Source organism: Manihot esculenta, chromosome 1 (genome assembly GCF_001659605.2).
Source record: "Manihot esculenta cultivar AM560-2 chromosome 1, M.esculenta_v8, whole genome shotgun sequence".
NCBI lineage: Eukaryota > Viridiplantae > Streptophyta > Magnoliopsida > Malpighiales > Euphorbiaceae > Manihot > Manihot esculenta.
Window position 1 is genome coordinate 27,706,629 of NC_035161.2, and position 10,018 is coordinate 27,716,646.

Consider the following 10,018-nt stretch of genomic DNA (forward strand, 5'->3'; position numbering starts at 1 on the left):
ATGGATTGAATCATTTGCCACCCATACACACAACTCATTCACAGCAAGATCTTGCTCCCAAGAAGAAAGGAAGAAAAGATATCATTTTTCCATTCTCCCCCTATATAAGATCTTTAGTAATAAAACTCAAACCAAGTATAACCATTGTTCACCCATCTTCAAACTTGAACGTCTATCCGATCAGGTTTGAAACACCAATTGATCAACTATATATAGTATTTGGGTTTTCAAATATTTACCTTACTTAAGGGATAAACCTATGATGTTGAAATCAAATTACTTGTATGATAACCAAGGCGGATGCTCTATGAGATAACATCAACTTTCTTGGATGACTGTAAACACACAATAGCAATATAACAGCATAGGCCAATTCTCCTTGACAGAATATTGTGAAAAGTATCATGCATCTGATATTCATTGGGTGGGCTACAAGTAGAGTTCTGACTTCAACAGCAACAAAGCTGTGATGTCAATGTGCAGGAATCAAAAGCTTAGTACAATGTCCAAACTCTGAAAGTTGACTTGTTGGAAGCAAAACACAGTTCCCGGATAGAAAGAAGCAACAGATTTAACAAAAATCCTAAATGACATCAAGAAAGCAGAGGATATACTCCAATAACAGTAATGAGAATCAATGTTTGGTTTATTTGCATTCAAAGATGTAATCACTTATCTCTCAAACTGGCAATTGGCTTGGAATCAATGTCTATGATGAATCTGAAAGTTTTCCTCCATGAAAAACTACTGACCTGCCAAACTAGATTGCTGCTTAACTCTGCGTACGCAATCATAATAACTCCTAGTCAGAGGGGCACATTTCAGTATATCATTACCATGCTCCTTGTAACATGCCCGACAAGCTTCATAATCAGCCAAACAGGGCATAGGCTTCTGATACGGAAGCTTGAATTCCTTATCACGAAGATCCTTGGCTCTTTCAGTTACTTCTTGCACGATGCTATCCTCCTGCTTCTGCAACTTTTCCAGAACCCTTTCACTTTCTTGAATGACAGATCTAATTGCATCTAACTCTGTATTCACAGAATGAGCAGATGGGGTTGCTGGCAAGAACAATGGAGCTTGTACTGGCCATCCTGGAGAAGGAATCCCTTTGGGTGTTTCAGGATCATCATAATGTTGCTTTTCATTCACCTTAGTTTGGGGGAGGGCAGATTCTCGGGGTACCTTAGCTTTAGTTTTCTTTGGTTTCCTCTTCAACTTCTCACCATCATCAGCAAGTCTATTAACAAGGTTAGAACTGATCTGAATTGAAAAATCACCCATAACAGTGATTATCTGGAAATTTTACCTGAAGATATCCACAGAAGATGTTTTGCCAATCAGAAAAAAATGTTAAGTATTTCTGACTATATACGATATGCAACATTGCAAAGCACAGTTTAAACCAAGAAATCAGCAGATAAGGCATAATTGAAGGCCACCAAATCTATTCAATCAGAAAATAGCATACCAAGAAAAAGGATTGTGGTGCTTCTTCGTCTGGATACAAAAAGGAGCAGTGGACGAATTAATAAGACCAAGCAAGCATTAGAAAGATTACATGTCCACGCACATGGTTACACTTAAACATGAAAAAGTCAGCTTAGCCACAACCCTGATTCAATTAGGGAACCATAAAGCCAGATCAACAAACGGACAAGCTACATATTTGAGGTATATGCTTAAATTCAAGCTGATCGTGATAGCGAGTAAACAAGTCATTTAAAAGATATACTAGTGAGTAGACAACATAAGAGCTCATTTGGAACTGCATCAAACTCAAACATGCAGCTACAAATCAATCAATACATCGACCAGATAATTCCTTGCTCATTATATTAAGAAAACAAATTGAACTTTCGAAATGTTCGCAGAAAGCAGAGTTATTGCCTTTAGCTAAGCCCAGCATGAAGAATGAGATCCAAAAATGATAAATTACACATGCAAACACCTATGCAGAAAAATCCAAATTCCTAAAACAGAGAATTAACATTTCACAAGTCAAGGCAATGCAGGCAACAGCATTTCTATGTTTCTATACAACCTAAAGCTACACGCTCCATACACCAAACAACACCCACCCACCCACAAAAACAAAAACAAAAAAAAAAAAAAAAAAAAAATCATTTAGCGAAAACCTAAATTGTATTAAGTCAATTAGCAGAACGAACAGAATATAACTTCTCCTCAAAGGAAATTGATGATTCTAGGGTTTAGAATAAATTATTTCAATTTTCTTTTGAAGCGTATAAAAGAAATTCCAGATAATAAATCAAGAAGGAAAAATTCCATACCAGTAAGAGAAGAAATCAAGACGATAAATCCAGAATCGTCCTCGACCACGATCCACTTAGGGTTCTTCCTTTCTACTTGGAGAATCGACAATTCATTTCATAAACAAGCCCAGCTGTTTTGTGAAATGAGCCTAGGCCAGCTATCCAGGTCCAATAATTTCAGTGTTGTAATACTCCTACCGTCCAGTTTTATATGGGATTAAGGTTTTTTACTCTAATTAAAAAATAAATAAATAAATTAAATTATATTCCCTCTTCCCATAATTTGCCTGTTTTGATTGTTTCGAGATTATCGTTCATTTTTTAATATCATAATAATATATAAATTGAATATTATAATTTTATTTTTTTTAAAAAAACTAATTAATATTTTTTAATTTTATCATAATGATAAATAATTTTAGACATTGACTCTGTAAAAATAACTAAATAAAAGTAAACGAAAAAACATATTTATTATAGGTTTAGTGAAAGAAAAAGTCAATTTACGTTGATATATATATATATATATATATATAATAAAAACTTTAAATTTTATTATAATTAAGAGCCTAAATTAAATTTATAAAATTTAATGTAAATTACAAATGAAAACTTTTACTAATTAAATATATATCTTATTCTAATTTTATATTTAAAAGTACATATATTTATATTTATTATATGTAATAAATATTTTTAAAAATGAATTTTTATTATAATAAAATAGCATAATAAATATTTTTACATTTATTATATATAAAAATATTTCGTTGAATAAAATTATTTATTTTGTAAATATTAATTAATTAATAAACTTTTCAAAATATTAAATACATTTTAATATATTTTTTAAAATAAAAAATTAATTAATACAATTTTTTCATATTATAAAAATTAAATAATAATTTTTTAATTGTACTTAAATGTATTCTGTCAACGAGGTTCGGTAGGTTTCGGTTGTGTAATCCGGAAGGATGATGGGAGTTTTGTGGCTGTTAAAGCAGGCTCTTTTTATAGCTAGATGGATGCAAAGTGTGCTGAAACTATAGCATTCCGGGAAGTATTGAGCTGGATTAAAGAGTGTTGATGGGATCGAATTCTTTTCAAATTGGATGCTCAGATATTTGTGATGTCAGTTAATTGTGTTTTATTAGATGATTTATCGTCTTTTGGCCTTTTGATTCAAGATTATAAACTGCTTCTATCTAGTTATGAGGAAGTAAAGTGTGTTTTTGTTCATAGATCTACGAATGATATCGCTCATGTTCTAGCAACATCGGCTTATTCTGAGTCAGGTCAAGGATTTTGAATTGATACCCCACCTCCTCACATTGTTTCTTTGTTTTCTTTAAATTAATGAAATTTTCTTGTTATTTGAAAAAAACATGTACTCTGTGATTAATTATATCAACAAACATTAGTGACCAATGCTTTCACACAGCAAATTAACGCCAATTTTAAAAACAAGGCAGAAGGAGTGGAAAAGAAAATACCATTGGTAATTAATTAATATTTCACATCACATAGATACTGTGGAGTCCCATGAGCAGATGTTGCTTTAGCTTTGGATAGAACACACACGTCAAAAGAGTTAGAGCACCCTGCTCCCTCTCTTTATAATTTTATGGATTTTTCTTTTTAAAACTACACTTGAAAATTGAAACCTATAATTAAAGCTTTAAGTAAATAAAATGTGAAAATTTTAATATGAAAAATCATTAATTAATCTATCAATTTCATAAAATATATTAAAATATTTTTAGCATTTTAAAAATCTACTAATCAATCTCTATATTAATTATAACTATTAAATATTATATAAAAATTTAAAATATTTTTCATATAAAAAATTAATTATTAAATTTTTTATAAATTTAAAAGATTAATTAATAAAGTTTTTTAAATTATAAAAATTAAATAATAAAATATTTAATGATTAAAATTAATAAAGTTACTAATTATTAGATTTTTTTATATTTTTTAAAAATTAAAAAAAAATTATATAAAAAAAATAATTATAACTATTAATGATTTTTCCTAAAATGTATTGCTGATAAACTCGTCAAACACAACGCCATTACCTCATCATCGTTCCACATTCCACTTTCTAATAATTCAATTTTTAATTTTTGAGTTCATACTAGCTCTAACTACCCCCATCAATCCATATATTCATGGAGCCCTCTTTTGAATATTTAGGTGTTGGGTCTCCACACATATCCATCTCTTTCTCCTTCAGACCACCCATCTGTTTTTTTTTTTTTTTCTACACAAATCTAAAACATAACTGCCATATAAACTTTAACTTCTGTTAAAAGTTTAAAACATGCTACTGCAATATACATAAATTTTATGAAAATGAAAATATAATTACTATTTTTTATCAATAAACGGTCAGTAATTTTATTGATGATATTTCAAATTATTATAAATTTCGTCATTATTTTTTATTTTTTTTAGTGCTATAATATAGTTTTTTTAATTAATAACATTTTAATTATTATGCATACTTGAATACATATGATTACTTTTTACCATCATGTACAAATAATATTAACATGTGTTATTAAAGTCTAGATTTATTTTAGTGTATGTAACTTGATAAATAATTTTTTACATTGCAAGTGTTATCTACCATATTGTTTCTTCAGAAAATTCACATTGACACCAGCATGTAGATCATGTTTGTGCAATTTGATAGAAAGTTGTTCTACATTACAATTGTTGATATCCTCTTTTTTTTTTCTTGCATAGATCATTTTTAATATTTTCTTCACGGCTCAAAATTATATCAAGTTTTTCAAGTCTCATTGGTACCTGTTATAAAAATAATTTGTTTAAATAAATTATGAGAAAAAAAGAAAAAAAATCTCATATTACAAGATTTTTTTAGTATTTATTTTGTGACTTATATTAACTCAGATCGAGATTATCTTACGATAAATACATATATTCTTTTAGTCCAAACTGCTAGTCGGTTGCTTAGATATATATGTCTTAAAAGGCGCTTCCAACAGTCATAAATAGTTATTTTCGATATATTCATCTTTTCTCCCTTAAATCTTCAATCTGAATTTCTTTTGAAAAATCATAAAATTATTTTTTATGATTTTTTTTTATTTTGTTGTATTCTGAAAGAGTATTGTCACAACTATGTAATAAACGTAATGAGGGTAATTAACTCATGAAAGAATTAACTTCCGAAATAAAGTATTTTCCTTTACGCGTCAAAAATAGTTTATACACCCAATTATCTAATAATTTTCAAGTGTTAATCACGAAATCGAAAGGCTATTTCAATTATGAATCAAGAGGCTATTTCAATTATGAATCAAGAATTTATAAAACTGGACTGATTTGATAGAATAAACTTTATTCATTAGAAAGACAATATATTCTTTTTTTTTTACTGCTGTAAAAATCTCATATATACTAAATCTTGATTCGTCTAATTTATCTGCATCAATATTTTAAAATACTAATCAAGTTAAGGCACAACGTACTAAATAGAGAGAACATGAATTGATGCGTAGATAATACATTCTTGACAGTCTATCAAATATAAAAAAATTTAATTTTTATTAAGAGTATATATAAATATATATTTTTTTACCAAAATCGGTCCATGAGTATAGTAATTAGGTGGCATTATCTTCTAAAACAAGTAGCTGTATATATTTAACATCCAATAGAATACAGGGGCTTTTCCTTTGAATTAGTTTCAGAAGCAACAAAAACATAGGTAGCCTTAAATTTAATAATATTAATGAGAGTGAGAAAACAAAATGATAAATTATATAGTAAAAGGCAACAATAAATACTCGTATCCATCAATCAGTAAGCCAAAAAAAAAAATCTCAGTAACTAATATAAACATCAAATTCAACGGGCAAATAACCCGCATCAGTCTAATATGAGAGGACAGGCAAATTTCGCTTAAACTCTGTCCATACTCTATTACTCCATTGTCTTCACTGAAATATTACTCTTTTTTTTTTTTTCTCAAATAAGCAGTTTCGTTAATAAAAAGTCCTAAGCTCTAAACAACATAAACAGATCCGAAAGACCCAAAAAGAGTTACAACAGGAAGCAGATCGAGCAGTACTAAAAACCTATCCCAAGGCCCAGAACCCTACCCAGCGAGCTTTAGCTAGGGACCCTAGCGAACACCAGGAATAAGATCCGGACAGAGGATCCGAAAAACTAGCAAGAAGCCGGAAAAATCAAAGAACCTTGTACCGCATAACATCACTTGGACCCCAAGCCATTGGGACATAACCATCGCCGACGAGGAAAAAGAACCCAACACTTCTCGGACATCAAAACCATGGTGTTGTATAAAAATACAACATGCAAACTAAATCAGCCACCAATAAGAAGAGATGTGTTAAGTTTAGCAAGATCGGCAACAAACGACGAGGGAGAGAGCATATTCACTATTAAGAGGTTCGCGTATTGAATCAGCCACCAGGAAGACTAGGATCTAGATCTCTACCTCTTGGTACAGCTTTCACAAAAAGAAGCGTTATGGCATAGTCCTGACTTTTGAGTAGTCGACCAAAGACCGAAGCAACCTAATTTGAGAAGTTGATTTTCCACCAGCAAAGCAACATGCACCAATAGACAAGGAGACACAAGAAAAAAGAATAACCAAACTTTATATATATATGCATGGATGAAAATAACATAATTTAAAAAATAAAACGGAGAAAGATTATATTTATTTCCACCAAATTATGAAAATTAGTATAACCAACAACAAATAATATAAATTATCCACTTTAATTTATTTTCAATAGCATACAACATTTATATACAAATAATGTTATGATTTTCTAAAAAACCCACTAGCTAGCATTCTGTTTTTAGACAATGGTCCAAACGGGTCCCTATCTCTTACATAAGATTAGATTACAACGTATGCACCAAGAATAATGATGTCACATTTTAATAATTTTCTTGGGACTGTTCTTGACTTGATTGGTGAGAAACCTCTAAAGAACATAGGTTTTGCTACACATCAACCATATATACTTTGTTTCTGTACCATTTTCTTCCTCGTATTATATAACCTTAAAATTTTCTCACTACGTACGTAACATAAGTATATTAACCTAGTGCTTTTCTTCCATCTCCAATGAGTTCAGTGACTTAAATTCCAGGTTGTCGAAGCAATCAAACCCAAAATCATGGACTCCGAAGTCTTGGCAATCAAATAACCAGGTGCAATTATCTTCCCACAATGGATATGGATATGGATAACCCATTTCGCCATTTTTAGCATCATCTGTTGCAGGAGGATTAATATTATTGTTCCATGATGCGTCAACTAGAGGAGGCTCATCCATCCACAAACTATTCAACAGCGTTTCGTCGTTGCAGATACTATCTAATAGAGTCGATTCATCGGTGCAACAGTTTTCATGGGGTGAGCTTGAATTTTCCTCGGAGTTTACGATGCCATCATTTTCGTGCAAACTACTGTTGTTGGTGGTGCTGCCGGATTCCGGTAGAAGATTATCTGGCCGGGATGTGGATGAACTCTCCTCAGTCTTGGCCTCTTTGTGGAAGGGTTCATGTGTAACTGGATCAATCCCCATCTTAAGAAGCTTTTTTTTTATGTGGGTGTTCCAGTGATTCTTGATCTCATTGTCTGTTCTTCCTGGCAACCTAGCAGCAATCTTGGACCACCTAAGTATATATAAAACAAATTCAAATGAATAACCAGACAAAGAATTGTAAGAAAATGCATATTCTTACTTGAATTTTAAGCAAACTGAAGATAATATGAAAATTTATAATGGGAAAGCTAAAATCAACGTATGGCATCATTAAATCTACTATTTTCTACCAACTTTCAAAACTCTGACAAAACTTCTGATGGATCATCAGCCTGCTTGTTTGTTCAAAATTAAGTACATATAAGAAGAAAATGGTTTGAAATATTTTAATCATCGTTGAAAAAAAGATAATATCACAATCATGTATAATCAGTCACATGATATTAGGTGCACCATCCCCTCAAATGCATTAAAAATTATACCATAGGTTGGTGATACCAACTACAATTCTTATATAGTTGGTATAGCAGCCCAATCACATGCAAACATAAGAATTATTTGAAAAATAAAGAAATCTGCTGGCAGTGAAAATCTGATTCTGGCAGTATTAATAAACTTACAGGGCATTTAATCTATATGTAAATATATGATTGGATTGCTATTCCAACTACAATTAGCAAACGCATCATTTCAAAATGCATTATCTTCTTCATGGAAACTTAATTATTTTCACAGCAAAAAGATGTTTTATGGTCCAACTACACTTGTGGCAGCAGAGGACGTGTCCACGATGAACCACCCCCGCTAAACGCCATGGGATGGAAAACATTTACGATACAATCCGTATAATAATTTTATTATAATCTTTAATTACAGCGGATTTCAGATAACTCCTATAAATAATCAATACTCATTATTAAGGAATTTATGAATTATTAAAATGAAAATTGAAAAATAAATTTATGAATTATTAAGGATCATGGGATTAAAATGAGGGTGAGTTAATACAATTATTCAAAAATATGAGACCAAACAACCCATTCGTGGGTCCGCCTTCACCAAACATCTTCATTAATTTTTTTTTATTATTATTAAAAAAGCACCAAAAACATTAAAAAAATAATAAATGTTTTGCATGCATGATTATCTCTCTGTAATAAGAATTAATATAGCAATGCATGAAATAAAAGAGATTTAATTAACCTATTGCCAAGACGAGCATGAAGATCAATAACCAATTTTTCTTCTGCTTCAGTGAGAAGGCCTCTCTTCAAGTCAGGTCGAAGATAATTAGTCCAACGAAGACGGCAGCTCTTGCCGCATCTCCGAAGGCCAGCAAGCTTAGGAACAGCTCTCCAACAGCACTGCCCATTTGTAAGAATGAAGTTGATGAGTTTCTTATCCTCTTCAGCCGTCCATGGCCCTTTCTTCACCCCAAGTTTATCACAGCAAGGTTGTCTCCCCATATCAAACACACATACAAAGGAAACACCGCCAGCAATATGATCGAGTTTGCGCACTAATCGGCGTAAAAACTCGAAAGCCCACAGCCACCTTTGTATACAGTCCGATCGTCGCCGTAAAATAATTTGCACGAGTGTGTGTGTGTGTGTGTTGTGTATATATATAGAAAAACATGTGTGGATGGATGGAGAGAAGGGTCCACCATAGGTTTGCGAAAGGGACTTGGGAACTGAAGTGGCTTGTTAGGGTATGTTTGGATACACAAATTTGAGTGACAAAAGAATGAAAGATGACTAAAGGACTCATGAGCTATAGGTGATTTGAAAAAAGAAAATTTTTTTTCCATTTTCCTACACAAGCCCTATTCCTCCTGATTGCACTCTTACTCAACCATTCCATCACCAATTTCGTCATCACCAAGTTTACGTGTCCTTATTGGGATGGTCTTTTATATCTTGTGGCTGATAAGTCAGATTTCTTAATTTGAATTTGCAACATGAACCCTAAGATTATTTACTGGTAATCAATCTCTCAGATATGGGTTTTTGAGAAATAATTTTCTGGCTTTGAATTGGAAGGAATATCAAAGACTATATGGTATGCTAGAAATGTGAAATTGGAGGAGAAAAGAAAAATCACATCATCGAAAGGGATAGAAACGTAATAAAAGAAATTGTAATCCAAGGACATTTGAATTAAAGGACTTCAGATTGA

General features: G+C 31.4%; 2 protein-coding genes across 3 annotated transcripts; both read right to left on the reverse strand.

Moving 5' to 3' along the window:
- Positions 1-390: 390 nt before the first annotated feature.
- On the reverse strand, positions 391-2,453 carry LOC110631229. Of its 2 annotated transcripts, none has more exons than XM_021778985.2 (2): positions 2,298-2,453; positions 391-1,312 (listed from the first exon to the last, which is right to left on the reverse strand). In XM_021778985.2, exon 2 carries the CDS (start codon positions 1,285-1,287, stop codon positions 745-747), a length of 543 nt encoding a protein of 180 aa, XP_021634677.1. In that variant the 5' UTR covers positions 1,288-1,312; positions 2,298-2,453; the 3' UTR covers positions 391-744. The 2 variants fall into 2 exon arrangements, with proteins under 2 accessions (XP_021634677.1, XP_021634684.1); XM_021778992.2 differs by lacking the exon at positions 2,298-2,453 and adding an exon at positions 1,475-2,060.
- A 4,864-nt stretch (positions 2,454-7,317) lies between these two features.
- LOC110631219 (MYB-like transcription factor ODO1) lies at positions 7,318-9,421 on the reverse strand. Its single transcript, XM_021778974.2, has 2 exons — positions 9,044-9,421; positions 7,318-7,970 (listed from the first exon to the last, which is right to left on the reverse strand). The coding sequence occupies exons 1-2, from the start codon at positions 9,304-9,306 to the stop codon at positions 7,394-7,396; spliced, it is 840 nt and encodes a 279-aa protein (XP_021634666.1). The 5' UTR covers positions 9,307-9,421; the 3' UTR covers positions 7,318-7,393.
- Positions 9,422-10,018: the final 597 nt, after the last annotated feature.